This window comes from Lutjanus erythropterus, chromosome 19 (genome assembly GCF_056507025.1).
Source record: "Lutjanus erythropterus isolate fLutEry1 chromosome 19, fLutEry1.hap2, whole genome shotgun sequence".
NCBI classification, from domain to species: domain Eukaryota; kingdom Metazoa; phylum Chordata; class Actinopteri; order Lutjaniformes; family Lutjanidae; genus Lutjanus; species Lutjanus erythropterus.
The window spans coordinates 9635522-9655656 of NC_139335.1; the positions used below are offsets into that span (position 1 = coordinate 9635522).

General features: G+C 39.5%; 1 protein-coding gene across 1 annotated transcript in view; it reads right to left on the reverse strand.

Annotated features, from left to right (window-relative positions):
• Window positions 1-1006: 1006 nt before the first annotated feature.
• elfn1a (extracellular leucine-rich repeat and fibronectin type III domain containing 1a) overlaps window positions 1007-20135 on the reverse strand; it is a 90983-nt gene continuing 71854 nt past the window's right edge. Inside the window, exon 3 of the mRNA XM_084745115.1 lies at window positions 1007-5278. Within this exon, the coding sequence (XP_084601241.1) occupies window positions 2543-4915 (2373 nt within the window). The 5' untranslated portion in view covers window positions 4916-5278 and the 3' untranslated portion in view covers window positions 1007-2542. The remainder of the gene's footprint in view (window positions 5279-20135) is intronic.

Below are 20135 nucleotides of genomic sequence, written 5' to 3' on the forward strand. Positions count from 1 at the left end.
ATTTAAAAACTTGACTAATGAAAACAGAACAGGAAAAATGGGTCCAGCAAAATTTAAATAATAGCAACTGAGAATTATTTTGAATATCTCTGCAGCCCTAGAAATGACAGATGTGAAGTGTAATTGTTCAACCTCAAAGATCTGTTCTCTGCTTTTTCTTTTTTTTGACACTGACAGTACATTTACAGTGTTTACACTAAAATTTGTCTGTATGTGCAGGCTTTTAAAACTCAGATAAACCTGTTAAAAATCGGTAGATGAGTTTTGATTTTGTTTTTTTGATATGTCATTTTTAGCGTCACAAATGCACCAGAAAACAAGGCTAGTAAACAGTACAAAGCCAGCATGGCCTATTCCGGGGGTTACCTTTTAAAAAAATAAGTGGCTTTGTTAAATACTCGATTCTGATTGGTCAATTATAGCAATTCTAAGGTCCGTTATTTCTGTATAGCAGAATGTTGTTATGGACGCAGACCTGATCTTTGATTCTGGAGGAGCAATAAAATAATTTTTAAATTGATATTTTGCATCAAATTGCTGATTTTATTTTCAGTAAGTCACCATGTAATAAGTCACATAATGTACAGTGAGCAGGTCATTATTGCAAAATAAACTCCTTCAGAATGATTCAAGCCCTGCACCAACCTGTCAGGGTTTATTTCGCAATAATGACCTGCTCACTGTACATTATCACTGTCTTTTACCTTCGTCTGTCTTTCAGACTTTCTCAAACATGATTAATTGGAACAGAGATGGATGGAATTTGTGAGTTGCAGAAGCTACAGACAGAGGTGACAAAAATTAGCCTGTCCGCGTGGGTGTCGTGTTTCCATTTCTGCCGATCGAAGCTGGAGCCAATAAATACCTCTGACTACTGCAGAGTCGTTTGACCCAGGAATGAATAACGGTATCCTTTCCCACTGAAGACTAAAGCCAGATGTCAGTAAGTTTTTTTTGTACAGTATAAAAGGGTCATTATTACAATTAAATTAAATAAATAGGAGTGTTGAAATCAATTTTTTATTACCCATTCATAAACATGAGATGAATCATCACGAGCCTGTTTGGAAAAAGTTATATAAACATCTTACAAAGAAAAAAGCGTTAAGTCTTATATTTACTCAAAAAATTTCATGATATACAAATTCACAGCCAGTAAGTCAGAGGATTCAGTTTCACATTCTCAAATTTTACTCTAGCATGTTGATATTCGTCTGGTACGTAGCTTTCATAATATACAAAAAGTCTGAACAGCCTAGCAGGTGAAAATAAAATGAAACCTCTCAGCAAGCAACAAGGCCCATCCGAATAACAAACTACTTTCCTGCATTAATTGGATCAGACGTTATGCAATATAATACACTGGAAGAAATACTGAAGCAAAGGAAAAAGAAAACACAGTCGTTAATAGCATTAAATAAATATTTCCTTACATAAAAGCTGCCATAGACAGATCAGAATATGTATCTGTTACATTCATCCATCGGGCTCTCCTGCAGGGAAGAGCAGCTGTCTCTACCTCAACAACAGGTGACAGAGTGCAGCTGCCTTCCCCTTGAAATGTTAGTGATTAATAGTAGGCTTTCAATACCGTATATCCTGTATGTGGATACTGTTATTTCCCAATGCTTCTACTTTTGAAGGAGTAACCGATACATTAAAAAAGACAAAAGAAAGTCAACATGGCCCTACTGCTCTATGTTCATACGATTCCCAGACCGTGCAGAAATATTGTAAACATTTCAGCTTTTTCTGCTTTGGTACTAAAGATAGAAATGATGGTTCATGAAACTGATGGCTGAGACCTTCAGTATAGCATGTAATATACTGCATCATCCACTGAAAACTGCGTTGTGTGATAAAGGGGACATTAAAACTGAATCCGTCTGTGTCTAAATGCATGTAAAAGCTTTAAAAAAAGAAAAGAATTTAAAAAAAACAGGCGGTGACGGTTAAAATGACAAATGATCTGACAGGTTTAAAGTGGGATATGCTGTTATTCCAAATGAACAGCGCTCCATTTGATAAAACCTGATTCGTCCACTAATACTTTTCCATTTACACAGCAAACATTGCAAATATAGAAACCCATATCTGTACATAGTTTTTGTTGAATTAAATATATGCAAGGAGGGAAGAAAAGAAAGTTCTTTTTGAATGAAGGGTCCAGGTAGTTCCTCAAGAAAATACTGAGGTTTCAGTAGACATATCTTCATATAGTAGTTTCATATTACACAACAGCAAATCCACTGTCACAGGACTTGGCCATGCGATACCCAAAAACCTATAATCCATTGTAACATATATATTATTAATTTGCAATATATTTTCTCTTTAATAGATAAAAGTTTTCCCGATGAATGCTTTACATAATATGACAAATTTAAAGAATCTTTGCCCCATTTTCCTCACAGTCAAAAGAGAATGTGATACACGTGAGTGAGTAGATTATAATATGGAAGTATCCATTAATTCAATTGTCAGATGAGGTTCTTGTGTCATTTCTGCAATGAGTGGTCCATTTTAAAAACACCTAAAGAGGTTATGATTTATGTTGGGCTGATACACCTTTCCAGTAGTCTAAAATATCATGCAGGTCCTCATCCTTTGCAAACTGCACTTTCTTACGCAGTGCATGGCCCGCAGCCATGTACTCGTCATCTTTGTGCCGTTTCCGGTGGAGCTTGAACCGCTCCCAGATGCTGTGTGAAGGTTTGCAGTAGTATTCGGGACTGGAGGAATAGCTTAGATTGTGATACTGAGATGGCAGCTGGGAATATGCTAAGTCTCTAGAGCGGGAGTGAGTCAGAGGCTCCAACATGGAGGACTTGTGGCCGTCAGGTCCCTCAAGTTCCTCTATTTGAGCGTCGGGGTACGAGTGCCGGTGGTCACTGTACTGACGGATCTTGTCTGCCTCGGCCCTCAGGATGGCGGCGGCAGGTGTTACAGTGAGGATGGTTTCTCCTGTTGGGGAGGTTTTCTCTATGTACTTGGACTCAGAGCGATAAGGCCTGGGGCTTCGCATGGGCCCTCCTGTGGCAGTGCTGGGCCTCTTTGGCGAGACATCAGAGGACCGATGCCTCTGCAGAGAGTGGTGGTAGCTGTCCTTATACACTGGGGACAGAAGGCCAGATTTACTCTGTGGGTGTTCTGATATTAGTACGAGCTGTGGCTCTGCAGTGGACACCGCACCAGATTTCACCCCTTGAAAAGAAGTGGATTCTGACTTTAGAGCGTCTATACAGTTGTTAATAATCTGATTGACTTTATCCACCTCTTTTGCAATGGTGGAAATCTCTGCCACCGACCCCTGGCTATTCCCAGCCATTCCCATATCACACTCCCTGCGTTCATGGTGGTCCATGCTTCGTACCTCCATGTAATTTCCCTTCATCATTTTAGGAGTATCACTTATCTCTTGAAATTTATACTGCTCCATTTCAGCAGCAGATGGTAAGTATGGCATACGTGCCATGCTGTCCCCGGCCAACAACTGCTTCTGTGACATTCGAGAAATAGTCCCTCCCTCCAGTTCTTGTCCATATTTGAGCTCCATTATATTTTTCTTCAGGCTGCCTGATTTTTTGTGCTTTTCATCTTGCTGACGCTTCCTTCGCAAGCAATAATAGACCACACCCAGAAAGATGACCATGCTAAAGAGGCAGCCTAAAATTGTCATAATGTAGTGAGTAGCAGTTGCATTGTTCACAGGTCTGTCATTTCCATTCCATGGGCCAGTGGTGATTGTCAGACAAGTGTGGTTGTGTCTAAGAGAGTTGCGTATGGAAGCGACACAGTATGTGTAGTTAGTGTGGGGCTTAAGGTTTTTTAGTTCAATGTCCTCCTTTATGTCTTTCAGGTTTTGGATATCTGTGAAAAAGCTGTTGTTGTATAGAACCAGGATGTACATTTTCTTGTAAGGATGAGGAATCTGAACCGTGATGGTGGCACCTGTATTTGATACTTGCTTCAGTTTCATCACAGGGTTTACCTCCACATCATTGTAGGTCGTACTGATCGTAATGTCCTCTGGTTCTGTGCCTGAGGGACAATCTTCCAGCCCGCAAAGTGTTGAATCTGGTGGGGGTGTCGTGGGCTCAGTGGGCACTGGAATAAATGGTGTCACGTAGTCATCAGTGCACACAGTGGTGAGCATGTGAAGCGCGTTTCGATACGTTGGATTGTTGGGATTCTGGCTCAGTAAACTATACCCAGAGACGCCGGGTGGGGAGTCGCAGACCATCCGCTCATTCGTCCTGTTGGGGAAAACTGAGAGCCACTTCACAAACCCAAGTAATTCACACGAGCAGTTGAAAGGGTTAGTATACAACTCGCAGGTGGTCAGTTTAGTCAAACTAGTAAACGTGGACCCATCTAACTGCTGGATTCGGTTCATGGAGAGGTCAATGTTCTCGATGTTGGGGCATTCCCAAAAGGCATTGGGTGTCACAGTCTCAATCAGGTTTGCCTGGAGGTAGAGGTACTGCAGCTTTCCTAAACCCCTGAGGATCCCTTCTGTCAGGTTCCGCAACTTGTTGAAGCCCATTTGAAGGACTTGTAAGTTAAACTGAGCAGAAAAGGCCCCATCCTCTATGTAGGAGATTTCATTCTTTGTCAGGTTCAGGTAGGTCAAGTTGGCAAAGCGACTAAGGGCAGAATAATGGATACTTTTGATTTTGTTTTCATTCAGACGAAGGTCCACAATGGTGCTGTTGATATGCTGTGGGATGGCCTCATAAGGTGGTTGGTTTTGGCTACAAATTGCAAGCCATACAAAGCCCTTTTCACCCTCAATTAACCAGCAGTCTCCACTGACTCTGCCGATGTGAGTCAAATATACAATGGCTACAGACCAAAACAAGGCACTCGTCACCATGCCTAAGCTGCAGGCCATTGGTGCTTCTCTGAGAGTCATGTGCAGGGCTGAAGAAATGAGAGGAAGGTGATGCTGCTGTGTTTTCAGTACAGCTTAGACGATCCGGTTGGAAAATCAGCTGGATGTTCAAGAACCAATCCTTTTATTTGTCTCCTCTTCATTGATGGATGGTATTGTCCCCATGTACCAATCAGAAAAATATTGAGTCTCTGCCTTTACACTGAGGTTCTTTCATTGAGGTTTGCCTGCAGTGAACTTGTGGTGATGCGTAAAAGAGATTTCACCACCTCAGGCTGGCTTGTGCTTTTCTCCTTAAAGGTTGCCATCATTAAATGGTCTCATCTTGTTGTTTCTGCCACTGTCTTCCTCTCTGTCTCTCTCTCATGTGCACGGAGGAATAACCTGCAATATAAAGACAAGAACACAGCTGACATTAATTCCATTGTATCAAGGTAGAAAATGTACTTATGCTGGTATAGAAATGGTGCATTCAAAGCCCAAGATTCATATTTGCTGTGTGCTTTTCTTGTTCATGCCCCACTAATTATTTTGTACACAATTTAAGAGGTGTTTGCAGTCCCTGTGGCAGACTGCAATTTCAGGAAACTGTTGGCCAATTACCACTTGACAGGTTGGGAAAAGCAGGGTCCTTGTTTTCACACCATTAACCTGAGGACTGTCAGATGCATCTGAGAGAGGCCAATGTTAAGAAGCTGCATTAAATCAATTATCCAAGACCACATGAAATGACACTTTGAATGAATGTATGTAGGATTTTCTTCTGAAAACCATGCATCTTTTGAGCAATTATTCTGCAAGAGAAAAGAGGGAATTTGTGCACAAGGTGTGATAACTGGATCATCCTAAATTAAATTAAGATCTTTTGCAGAGGGAGACAAGTCATTGTAGTAAAAATGGGAGCAACAGCTCTTGCGCTTTAATCTGCAGTTGAGGCCACTGCAGGAAAAAAAAATCCAAGATGATTATTTTCCTTTTTTGACACTTCTTTTTTATTTCTTGTTTCTCATACACAAAATACAACATACGGCATCATTACAGGCACTTCATGCTTTTGAACGCTCCATCTGTTTTTCCATACAATAAGATAATACCAGTTATTCCAGTCGGTGATATAATATGCAGTCACAGATAGATTCCAGATGGTTGGTCCAGGCTGAAAACTATTTTCTTTTCTTATTTTGAAATCTCACAGATATTCTAAAAGTGATTCTGCATCATTTCTGCTGAACAGTAGCTGCTGTCACCCCAAGTGGCAATCACAAGATGATGCTAAATGCTACTAAAACATACTGAAATGTGTATCTCGTGAGCACAGAAGAGTCATAGAGTTGGCAAAATGACTGTTCAAAGGTAAATTAATATGATTAGTCCAAGCTGTTCATAACTGCACTGGAAAGACAGTTTTGGGTGAGTCAAATGTCTGGAGTGCAGCAAGATTCTAGTGGGTCATAAGTGATTGAAAAGGATTATGATTATATGAGTCTATCTTGTTGCATATTATGCCTATAAAGTCAGTTGCAAAGCAGTCTCTATGAAAAGTTTGTGGACATTAGCAAACATTTGTCAGCAGTAACACAGCTGAGTGTATTGACCTTATCAAGGATGTATTTTATTGCTTCTATGTTACTTTTAATTATAATTTTTGTCTTCCAAAAGTCACATAGTCACACAGCTTTAAAGTTTAGAGACTGTAGTCGTTTCGGTAGATGGATTCAGAGCACAACCTCACTCTATTACAACACCAAATCATTCATTATTACAGCCTTCATTACAGCAATTAATTGTTCAAGGGTCAACATACTGCTGCTGACAAGGAAATTAAAATAAAGTCACACTGCCTGCTGCACAGGTATGCAGTAGCGATTGAAAGACAGCAATCCGCGGTAATGATGTGTCTTTTGAAGCAATGTGTCGGACTGATTTTAACATGCAGCACGGGGATGTTTATGCTCAATTGCAGATTGACTGATGTCTCTGTTATGGAGGAAGACTTTGATCTAGAAATCTGCTACAAGATACTGCATTCTAATCAGTGGAGCCTTCATTATTTCTGAAGACATTTTAGATTTTTTTTTTATAACTCATATCAAATTAGGTACAATACAATTATAGATGTAAACAATATCCTTTATATTTTAATTTCCACCATGTTTACATATGTAGTGTAGCTAACAGGAATGATGACAGCATTAAATCTTTTTTTAATCCATGAAGTAGATAAAAAAAGCAAGACTAATTGTTTAAGTAAAAACAGAGAGGCAACCGCAGAAATGTTTATGATTAGTACTAAAGATCTCGTAAAAGCAATGATGTGTGAAGACTACTCATCAAAATGTATTGAAAATTAACACAGTCGAAACTAAATTATTGACGGTTAATGACTGACTGTTCTTGATATGTGTAGTATTCTACTCTTGTCTTTTTGTTCACCTGTTCAGTTTCTGACACAGGCCAAAGCATGTTGCCTTGTAGGGGGGTGGCACGGAGGGTGAGAAGGTGCCTTTGTGTGTTAGAGGACACACTACACAACCGGGATAATCACTGTTTGAATAGAACAAATGTGACAGTTTATTTCAGAGAGAATATACTTCAAGTTGAAACCCCACCTGCTATTGTGGCCTTAAAGACCATCCCTGCTGTCATTTGACCTTTTTCTGAGTTTAGTTTATCATGGTGCACTCACATGAGTACTGTGGCTTTCCTCATCAAACTACATGTTATGGACACAAGTGTATGCACTTTAAACATTATCACTAATTGTCCTCTTTGTTCGATCCTAAGTACGATGAGTATCAACAGCCCGTTCTCATTCCCAACTCGTCAGATACCGATGTTTTGTCATCGCCCCTTGGTGACACATACAGATGCTGGCAGCACCCATTAGTGGCTGAAAGAGATGCACTGGGCTTTCAAGTGACTTCAATGTAAATCCATCCATGGCTCTCTGAGATGCATTGGGCAATCGACGCAGTATAAAAAGGGAGAAAGTCACGCTTGAAGGATGGCTCAAAGAAACACAGGACCTTCACGCAGGAGATCGGTGTTTGTGTCCCATGTGAAAACAACACGTTGTTTAAAGTTTTAAAGTACATCATGTGACTTGCATCTCATAAGTTGCTTGGATGACATAATGTGACCCTAAACATGGTTTTATCCTAAATAGGAAAGCTACTAACAATTATTTTTTATTATCGATTAATCTGATATTATTTTTTCGATTGATAAGTTTTTGGTCCATAATATGTCAGAAAATAATGAAAAATGTTGATCATTGTATTCTAAAACTCATAGTGACGTCCTAACGTGTCTTGTTTTGTCCAAAATCCAAAGATATTCACGTTAGTGTCATAGAGGAGTAAAGAGACAAGAAAATCTTCATATTTGTAAAGGTGAAATCAGAGAATTTGGACAATTGTCTTAAAAACATCACTCAAAATGATATATAAATAATATATAAAAAAAATAAATATCAAATTATTTTGCGTTTGGTCATTGCAGCTCTTATCCTAAACCTACCCAAGTAGTTTTGTTGCCTAAACCTACCCAGCCTACCCTTATTCAGTCGCCTCAGTTCCATTCACGCTCCACCACTTTGCTCATTTTTGAATTATGCAGGAGTTAGTTTCTTCAAATGTTCTATTCACTAAATATTATAATGTCTATCTAAAATCTTTTAGTTCAGGGTGATCTGCAACACAACACATGACTTTGACATCAGAGAACAGTATGTGGTTAGGTTTAAACTCTCTCATGCTTTGAATTACTGTAAACTCTTTAAATATTTAACTAAGATCACAATCTCAAGTGCTGCAAGTGCCCAAAAACACCTGAAAAACTATTAGGAGATATTGTCTGGGAAAACAGATGACTTCCATTGTCTGTGAACAGATACAATCATTAAACGTGTTTCCTCATTACATGGATAAAAATGCAATTTAGGCAGCAATTTTTTTTTCTCTCATAACATATTTGCAGTTGCTAATTAGTTGTATATAAATGTAACCTTTGTAGGAGAATCAGCTGCAGTTAATAACTGTTAACTTTGGATGATTCTGCAAAACCTCAAATTATGTTTTTAAAGGACCAGTGTGAAGGATTTCATGATATCTAGCGGTATGGTTGCAAATTGCAACCAAATGAATACCTCTCACCCTCCCCTTCCAAACTTGAAGGTGAACCTGCAGTGGCTGCAAAACTCTGAGAAACAAGCAAAAAACATGAACGGTTGTATCTAGAGCCGGAGTTCGGATTGTCTATTCTGGGCTACTGTAGAAATACGGTGGTGTACTATGGCAAACTTCATGTTGATGATACGCTAATGAAAACATACTTGTGAATATTATATTTCCTCTCTGCCATTCAGCCATTAAATCCCTCTAAATCTTACTTATTGAACCTTTAACAATCAGTTGCAACATTTAAAAAAAACTTTTTTCAATGATATTTGTGGACGGCAACTCGATATGGTTAGGATAATGTTATGGTAAATGAACTATAAGTAACAACACATGGTTTAGGTACTATAGGTAATAGGAAATTATAATATATACAGGGGACACAATTTCCTGGATTTCTACTGAATATAAATTGTAAGGTGCTGAATCCAATATGAATTTATATGACTCCCAGAGATACTGAGCTGGGGTTGGTGTGTGTTATTGGTGTGTTCCCTGTCCACCTAACTGGGGTTCAATCCCAGGTTGTTCTTGCCGTGAGACGTCATTTTGAACCACTGTACCACCCAATAACAATCTGTTTTCCACGTTATGTTTCCAAACAAAGACACATACGGTGCATAAGAAATGCATTCTTCATGTTACATTAAAATGACCTAAAACCATTACCAGAATAATAACACAATGATTTGATGTCATGCTATTGGGGAAAAGAGCATTCCCATTCTGAATAATCTCTGACAGTAAACACTGTACTGTATGTTGATGAACTGATACACTGGAACATTGTTGGTGTAATCTTTGTATGTTTCACATAGATTCGAGTTGGCCTGGAGGGTGAGATTATATGTAAATCTATAGCTCACAGTTTAGCCCGTTTCTGCTCTATATTTGATAAATTTACTGTAAACAGGGAAGCTGCTATGTCTTCATTTCCAATTCACTATTTCTGCTTTCCCATTCCCACTCTTTACCAAATGCGGTAAATGAATGCATAGTACAGCAAGCTGTTTTGCAATATGGTCTATGTAAAGGCCACTTTCAATAAACTGATATTTTGCTCAGTTGCAGTCAGCATGAAGATTTTATTGGCAATTTGTGCTACAGAGTTCCACAACTGAGGGCCGACACTGTCTCTGAATTTCAGTCCAGTGCAGCTACATTTTTGTGCAAGGCGTGTGTCCATACACACTTAAAAGTGCATGACCCTGGATTCATTCAAAGGCACATAAAACACAAATGACGTGCACTTTTGGAGCGTTGAAACTGAATTTAATTGCGATTCTCTCTGGTTCACACAGTACTGAGAAATTATCTGCAATCGGGCTGAGATAATCAAGTAAAAGCACTGGTCAGCTATTCAAGTGCAGATAAAGAGGAGAAATAAATGCTGCGGTGGAGGACACTGCAACAGAATGCCAAAGGCTGCCATTACAAAACCACCTTCATGACGACAAAAGAGCAGCAGCAGAAGAGCAGTGAAGAAAAGAACACTCTCAAAACCCCTGAGAGGAAAGAGGTTCCGAATCAAATGTTCCATGAAATGAATATGAAAAATACAGCTCCGCGGAATATCTGGCAAGAGAAGGATCTCTTGAAGAAAAACGTTGTCGTTATTATTTCTCCGTCCCTGACCTTTAACGCAAATACCGCACGGCAGAGACTGAGCTCATCTGACCCGACCTCCACTTGCTCACAGCGTGGCACTGGTGTGAGATCCTTTGGCGGCTAAATGGAAGCTTAAGTTAAAGCTGAGGAGTCTCCTCTCATTTAGAATGCATTGCTTGTGTTTTGTTTGTCCACAGTGACTCACTCTAGTGAGCCTCCGTCTGATTCACTGCCTCGCCACTGGATACCATGCATAAATCACAGCCAAGCTAGTTCAACGTGCTGGGGAAATCACAAACACACGAGCATGCTCACACTGAGAGGTGATACTTTAGCTTTTGCATGACAAAATGCTGATTTTGCATTCAAATACCGTCTTAAAATGGGAATATGTAACTATCGCCCATCCAAAAATGAGTACAGACAGAAAATGAAGCTATAGACTGTATATTAAATAGATTGAAATCCTATTAATAGATGATCTATGGTTGAAGTGAGTTGTTTCTCCCCGCCTTCTCCTACCCAGACTTGAGGAAGCTCTGGCAGGCTGCAGGAACACTGCAAGAGTGCAAGACGAGTGCAACATTGTAATATTAGCTCTTTAATCCCCGATGACATATCACAGTAATTTTACGTTTTATTACACTAAATATACTACAGATTTCTCCTTTAACTCTCGCACTTGTGTCCCAATTAATCCACACCAAACATATGCCAAAAGACAACACAGGTTAAAAAAATGCCTGGCGCATTGAATTGTTAGGGGATAAACAAGGCAACCAACTACATTAAAATTAATTTTTATTGCTTTGTTTCATGCAAATCACATCACACTGTATATTCAGATCTTCAAACAAGCCTAAGGCATCCAACAGTGTATGTTTCCTTATGAGAGCTTAGGTCTATTTGCCACCACAGACCCACTTTCCATAATGGCAGCAATCTGTATGGTCCAGTGCTAGCCCTGAGTGCAGCAGGCCAGAACACCCAAGGCATCAGAGCTGAGTATATTCCCCTATCAGACACAGGCAGCCATTCCACAGTCTCTTTTCCATTTAGGCTTTATGCACTGGGTAATGAAGGCTTTTCTTTTTCTTTTCCTCTTCTGTGGATAACCTATTGAAACCCCGCTGTTGAAGAATGATTCAAACACAGCCTCGTAAATTTCCGTTCCAGTTTCTCAGGGCCTCTTCATACTTCACTTCTGCTCAGTAAATCATCGGTTCTTTCTTACGAAAAAAGACAACAACAACACACATGCAGCTGTAAATGTGGAGAAATAAAGCAAAATAAAGCAACTAAATTTATGCAAAGAATATGGCTTTATGGCCGTAAAGGAGATGTTTGGAGTAGGTCTTGTGGTAGTGACAGGTCATAGTACTTTAAGGGGAATTTTTCAGCTGCAGTGGCTCTCTGTGTCTGGCTTGAGCCTTTGGAGTGCTGCTCCGCCTGCCACAAGAGCCAGCGCTTCAAGGCAAACTTTGACAGAAGCTCCAGAACGCCACAATGAGGGGGAAAAAAAGATCTTGAAACTATGGCGTCTCCTTCCGCACAAACAATTGTATATTGTATGCAAACCAAGGAGGCTGCACCTCACCCCCCCTCACAGGCTATCTCTGCCTCTCAGTCCCCTTCTGCTTGTCAGTGTGTCCATCCAAACAATTCCTCTGTGCATACTAAATGAATATTTTCTCTGCCCTCTCTCCAAGTGTCTACAAAAGCTGGATATCAAATGATCTGTTTTTACAGTTTGAGACCGTGCTTTTTCTTGTTTCTCCCCGAGCTTCCTATCTTGTGCTTTGTGATGGTGAAGGTGCCTCAATCTCCGAGGACCGTCTTCATCCATACCAATGACTGCCCTTTATTTGATGTCATTGAAAATGCATGCACTTCTTGCTGGGAAGAATGGAAAAAAAAGAAGTAAAGATGGGAAACCAGAAGTGGAGAATCAATTGAGTTGAAATGGAACTACTTCTCTTGGGGAAGGAAAACATTGTGCTCATTGAGGTACTGAATTGCTTTGGAGAGAGGGAGAACGAGGGCACATATGCTTGGGTTATATCAGAGGATATTAAACTCATACATTAATTACTCAGGGAATATTGCCTGGAAAAGAATTGATGGTCCTGTCTTCATTGAATACTGTTTGCTAAAAGTTCAGCACTCTTTATGGCTTCAGTGATATACTTGTTGGACTCGGCGTGTTTTTTCCAGACAGCAAATGGAGTTTTTAGTTAGTATAACCTAACTTCTCTTATAAGTGAGGGGTATTGTATGCCACCTCGATGCACTGAATTCATTTGTTTTCCAGACAATGCCTTTTATTCCCAAATGACAATTGGAGTTGCTTCCTCATATAAAACGGAGCCAGAAGGAGCTTTGTGCACAGTATTTATCTCAATATGACCTCCTGAGGCTGAAATAAAGTGATAAATGTAGTGATAAGATACTGTATTTGGCCTTACATAACATAGGCCTGGAGGATTTGAGAAGACATGAAAACACTGATATTCTTAGTATTTTTTTGTTATTTAACAGTGTTCTTAAATTACAAAGTTGTTTTTTTTTTTACAATGCATGTATTGTTGTTTTTAATAGTTGATAAATTATGTTGGCAGTAAAACAATAACTTGTTCGACATGCTGGCTTATGAACAACATTAAAGCTTCTGATTAAAGCAGCATTGGCTGAGTTATAGTACACATTAGGGCTTAACTGAACAACAGATTTGTGCATTCAGAAGCTGTAATTTATCATTAATGTCACTGGTTTAATATGTGAGCATCTCATGTGATGTCATGCTTGTGAAATTCATTAAGTGAAAGATTATTTTGAACACAGCAAAAAAAGACCGTTTAAAATAGGGATGCACGATAATACTGGAACATCGTTGGTATCAGCCTATAATGGTACCTGATATGACAGGCGGAAAAGATGATCTGAGTATGTTTGCATGGTTGCAGTGTGGAGTGTTTTAACTTTTTCCTTCTCAAAACTGATTCTGATACCTGAGCTTTATACATCAGATCATATCGACTACAAGTCTAATGATAGTGCAATAAAAAGTGCATATTATCATTGTACACTGTATGCTGCTAACACTGTATGGATGTAATGTGATTGCTGTCGTTGTTTGGCTCAAATTAAACCTTGCTTTGACTTGCATGCTTGCCAATACCAATACAGCAATCATGTGATGTCCAACCATTGGGTTGAGTTCATTACTGTCATTAATTTTGAAGAGTCAGTCTTATGTTGAGCATATGGATCAATTAAGACATCCATGGATCATTGCTGTCATACACAAGTCAGGAGCAGAGCCTCTCATTGGTCAACAGAGTCAGCCAAAGGCATCTTGGGATTGCCAGTGGGCAGTTAACAATGTGCTATCAACAACAACAACAACTGTTTTCAACATCAACTGTTTTCAACATGGATAAATGGATAAATAACTTCAGAAGACATTCGGTGGTGGAATTATTTTGCTCTGAAAAGACACATCAAGCCTGAATTACAAAGCTTCTAAAGGGGATACGATCACACTGAGGCCGATGTTTTAAAGGTACAACATTAGCGTTAACAGTCTGAACCTCTAAGAACTGATCATGTAAGGAAGAGCCAAATCACATTCCTTCAACACTATGAATTTCTTGCCCAGCTTAAGCGCCATCATTTTTTATCATTACCACAAACTTGTCAAGAACAAAGAGAAATTGAAAAACAAAAAACTGCCAGCAGTTGTTTTATTATTTTGCCCATTCATTTCAAAAAGCATTGTATTTTATCCCTGCATCTGCTAGTGGGCCATCATAATAATATGTTAATTCCACTACAGGCAAGACTTGTTATTCTCTGCAATTTGGTGGAAAATATATGTGCATATATCGACATCGGCAATTTGCCAAAATGAGTTTGAAAGTATGGGCATATCAGATGTCAGCAAAAATCCATTATTGTGCGTTTCTAGTTCAAAAGAAAGAGAAAAAGCCACAAATTAGGTTTAATAAAGAGAGAACTGCCTGCTAAATGAACACAACTGACTCCTCCTGTTTCAGCTTTTCCCTCACACCTGTTTAGAAAGAACTTGTGCTTGAGGCCTTTAATATTACTCTAATTGGTGAGGAAACAGATCTGAAAGAATAAATACAAACCGTTATTTTTGCTAATTTGCCAAGTCATGTAACATCCTAGATTTATTTCAATTTTGCAGAGATCAATAAAGGACAAATAACATCTTGCTGCCAATAGGAGTGGTACCTGCCTAATTAGCTGCAAATTAGCACTGGGATAATAAGTATTGCTGAAGTGTGGGTTGATCTCAATTAATGCTGATGATACATTAGTGCTGAATGTCAAATAACAGATCCTTTTTGGGTAATTAAGGCCTTGAGTGCAAAGGTTGTGCAGATGCAGATATGCATGCAGGCATCCTGAATTTGAAACTGCCTCTTGGTCTTTTGAAAAGTTACATTCAGCCCACTTGCTACTTGGTATTCTACACAGGTGTCATACTTTGTAAAACTTTAAATGACTTACTGCCCTGCCATCTCTTGTAAATTCCCAATATCTCACTCTATTGTTCTTCAGTGTATCAAGAGTCCTTCAGCAGGCTCATGACCTAGTGTGATTCAAGCTTAGGCGAGAGCAAAAAATCTCATTACAAACTAAAAGCTCTACTTTGGGTGACACCTCTTATAAAGATGATAAGCCACGGAGAATGGCGTGGAATCACACTGTGCTGATAGAAACAGATGCATCAGTGAAACCCTGCAGGAGAATTAAAGGCACAATAGTTATCAGAGAACAAGAAAGCAGAAAAGAGCATCCTCCTCCCCAACCTTCCACAGTTCTTTCCTCAACATTAATGCTGTGATCTTTGTACAGGACTGTATTCTATAACAAAACCATAAGAGTTCAGCTGCACAGGATGCATACTGAACAGGAAAAAAGTGAACAGGACTATAGAGAGCATTTATCAAAAGGACAGGAGCAAAGTAGAGTTTAATTTAATTCTGTACGTTTGAGAGTAAGATACAACTTGGAATAACACCTGAAGGTTTAAATGCAATTTTCCAGGCCATCAACTGACCATCAACTCGGCACGTTATTTTGGCCTCCGAGCCAAAGCATCTGCCAGCAACGTCTCTAGCTGCTGACTCATGACATGTCGAACTAAAGTGAGAGCCACTGTGCAGCACTGAGCGTGACAGAAAGTTATGGATAACTCACTATTCAGGCGGATTTAACAGAATTGCTGGGTGTCAGAATCTTTATATTTGGAATTGTATTAATATATTGCATTTAGAGGATTGATGCAAGCTCATATGTGCTGACAAAATCTGTGATAAGACAGCCCTCCTTATCTTGGTCAATTACCTCGCCATGCTCAGCCAAGGTTTCTCCACCAATTAACCTTCAGAAAGTGACTGGAGCTAATTCAATTATGCTCTACTGCAGGACTGTGCTTCTGACTGACAGGTCAACCTGCCTCAGTGTTCTGACTGACAAGCTGCGAACAGCCGAACAGCTGTGCTGAATGTTTATATCCATCCAACCCCGCGGACTATCTGACACATTTAGGAAGAGGACATTATCCCTTTGAGATCTCCACAAAGAGGGCTGTGAGACAAGATTACCTCAATTCATCTACATCTTAAAGACAGTTAGCTTGGTATCAAGGGAATTTTAGAATTTCATCTTCTTACTCAGATTTACCCAAATTTGGTCAGGACATGCACATCAAGGTTTTAACTATTTATTGCAGCCATATGCATATTTTAGACCTTGTTAAAACTACCCAAGCAAAACTTTTTGCCATATCCAAATTGCATCCAGATAAGGATTTGGCATTTGGACAAATACATCAGCTATCACTGGTTATTGTTTCATTCAGTGGCACAGTACACACCCACTGAGCTGATTTATTAAATATCTGACGTTTCGGTCTGGACGGCAGAAAGCGAGACAGTGTGCGGGAGTCTTTCTAGTTTTCTTTCAGTTGAATCTTCCTCCAACGCACCTGTCATGCATTCAGGTGTGCAGAGACCTTTTTTGATGTTTTTGAGGGAATTTGTTGGTAGAATCTGGCAGAAACGGAAAATGACATTCATACATATGTTTTCATTACTGTATAATCAGCTGAAAATAAGGATCGTTGTGTGAATGAGCTGTTTACTTCTACAGATCACACTCGCCCTCTTCTACAGAGGCCGCCAGGTCGTACCGCAATATTTCTGCAGACACCCACAACAGACAAACCAAACACTGACTCTAGACACGGCCTTTCACGTTCACAGTAGGTTCTCCTTTACACTTTGAAGGGGAAGGTGAGATAAGGTCACTGCTACTAAATTCAACACACTGGTCCTTTAAACATCTGATTTGAGATACATATCTGATTTGTTTGCAGTCTGAACAAAGCCTCAGTTTGGTGATGTGGCTCTGATGTTTTGAAACAACTCTGAACAGGTTTGACCCAAACTGCCCCCCCCCCATGACAGAGCCTGGGATCACATCATTTAATGAATATGAGCACGTGCTAAGAATATTAAACATTCACATACAATGCAATACTAATACAGGAAGCAGCTGCAGAGTTAAATTTTTGATCACAGGCAGCAGTGGAGCAGCAGAGTTCAGCGTTGTTGTATGCAGACTGAGCACTGAATGGACAGCCCATTGTGAGATACTGCAGGTTATGGACATGGAGGCCATCATGAAGCTCCATCACACTGATGACTTTTTCTTTCAGTGTGTCTCTGCGTGTTGTTTAAATCTACGCTGCACTGTGTCTTAGATTTCTTCAAAGACATCTTTATAGTTTTTGAGTCAGAGCAACACACCCACACACAAAAACACAACTGAGCCCATTTCAGGAAGAAGCTGGAAACAATGGGAGTTGCCATTGAGAAAAATCTCATTGTGTTGTACAAACTACATCGGCAATGTTTATTCTCAGGTTTTAATAATGTTTTCACATTACGCAACAGCTCCCCTGATTAAAATATAAACGAAAAGTTTTCCTGAGAAATTCATCATGTTTAAGAAAATCATGTTGGAGCTTCTGTAAAAAGTTTTGACTTCATAGATTTCATCATTAAAGTTCCCATTAATCTCTGCAGCAGTGTATTTCTGTATAGAGCTGCAAGCTACAAATCCCACTGACATAACCTGGAGGAAGCTCAATATTTGACAAGATTTACCTTTAAACTACAGAGTTAAAATATGTACACAAATTTGGGCTCTGGGTAAACAGATCTGACTATAAATTCACCAAGAAACCAAGTTAACAGAAAATATGTCTGTTTAAACACTTTCGGCTAATTGAAATTCTCTGAGTGATACTTCAAGTGTGTAAAAACAAAATATGATGCTTGTTTTGATATTTATTTAAGTTCACTCTCACATCAGAAACACTCTCATCATATCTGACTATGAATGCATCATCCCCGTCCAGCATGTTCAAATGCCTGCTGTATCACAGAAATAAGGTTAACCATTAGTTCATGAATCAGCCTTCACTGAGGAGGGAACAGCAGTTACCAGCAGCTATAGCAGTTGTCAGCAGAAAGCAGCTGCAACTGAATACAGGCTAATACGGAGGTGGTGGGTGGTGTTTAGTGCCTGACAGCCACTTGCCACTAATGTTAGTTAGCAACAATAGAAGTTAAAAGCATCAGCAGCCTAAACTGAAAATATGGCTGAAGGCTGAAGGTGATTGGTGGTGCCAAGGATGGATTATGAGATGATGGGCCCCTGGGCACAGACATGTAAAAGCCCCCGCCATCCCTCCTAAATAGGAGAAAGACACCCAAACCGAAAGCAGCCACTTCATTTGCAGTTGTTTTGTGCCTCTTTGTGGTTGCTTTGCACGTATTTGTAGTCATTTTGTGTCTGACTGTGGCTGTTTCACATCTCTTGTGGTACTTTTGCATCTCTTTCTGTTCATTTGTATTTTTTGTGTTGTTGTTTTGCAGCTCTTTTTAGTAATTTTTAATCTTTCTGTGGTCATTTTTGATCTCTTTGTTGTTGTTATGTATCTCTGTCATTTTGTGTCTCTTTGTTGTCATTTAGGAGATTATTGTTTAGTTGTTTTGCATCTCTTTTAATAGTTTTGCATCTCCTTATAGCCGTGTTGCATATCTTTGTGGTTGTTTTGCATCTCTTTCTTTTGCTGTTTTGCAGTTTTTTGAAGTCATATGGATCTTTTTGTAGTTGTTTGCATCTCTTTTAAGTCATTTGTACATCTTCGTTGTCATTTTGCATCGCTTTTTGGTTATATTGCATGTCATTGTGGTCATTTTGCATCTCTTTGTAGTAATTTTGGGTCTCTTTTTAGTTGTTTTGCATCTCTCTGTAGTCTATTCGTATCTCTTTGTAGTATTTTTGAGTCTTTTTGTATCCTGGTTGTGCCTCTTTGCAATTGTTTTGAGTATATTTTAGGTCATTTGATTGACTTTTCAACAATATTATCAGTCACTTCAAACAGAGGCTCTGCATCAGGGGCCTTCTGACCTCTAGGGTCCGTGATAGTTCTGCTCACTAATGCATCCATGGTGCAGCATAAAGGCTTGTGGTGGTCAGTGACAGCAGAATGGAGAGGCAGGAGAAAGAGACCCATGAATCAGGAATTTTGTTTTATTTATTTAAAGTTAGTCATCTGTGGATGTTTAGTTGGTGCTCAGGGAGATCAGCCTGATTATCACCTAATTTATGTTCCTCCCTGAACCAACAGTATGAGCTCCTCTTTTTACAGAACCTAAAAAGAGTATTACAGTTGGACAAGGTGACAGGAAAGAAAATCAATTGGTGCCAGCGAGAATGTTAGAAAAATCTGACTTTCCTCATACTGAAGTTTGATCCATCTATGATGAGTGCAGGAATGAAAGGAAACATGGGGGAGGCAAATGGAAACAACCACCTTGTGCAACAGCTTTGTTGAGAAATAAAACTGTGTCTGGCTTGAAAGGAAAGTTATTGTTTCTGACAGGACAAATTCTCTCAGGCTCAATAAGGGGCAGAAGATGCAACACAGAGCTTGTGCTCGACTATCAAAGGAGTGAAAGGTTTTTTGGTGCACCGCAGACAGCGAACTATAGACTTGAAGGAGATCTCAACACGACATGACAGGTAGACCAATGGGAGGACTTTTATCCCAGTTAGGTTGGAGGAAGCAACAAATAAATGCTTTAAATGCTAATGGACATTAGTGGAGATAAACGGACATAAAATGCTCTGATAACATTGTGTCAGAATTTGCATTTTTATTGCTGTTGTCCATTTGAATTTACTTCCACAAACGCACATGGAGGAGACACAGTAATTGCTTTGCTGACTTTGAAAAAAGCAACTGTTTCTTCACAAAGGAAAAAATGTTGCAGTGCAAAGAAAACAGTGGTAGAAAAATCACCTTGTGCTCGAGTGGCTCTCACATGTGATGCCAAAGTTGTGACAAC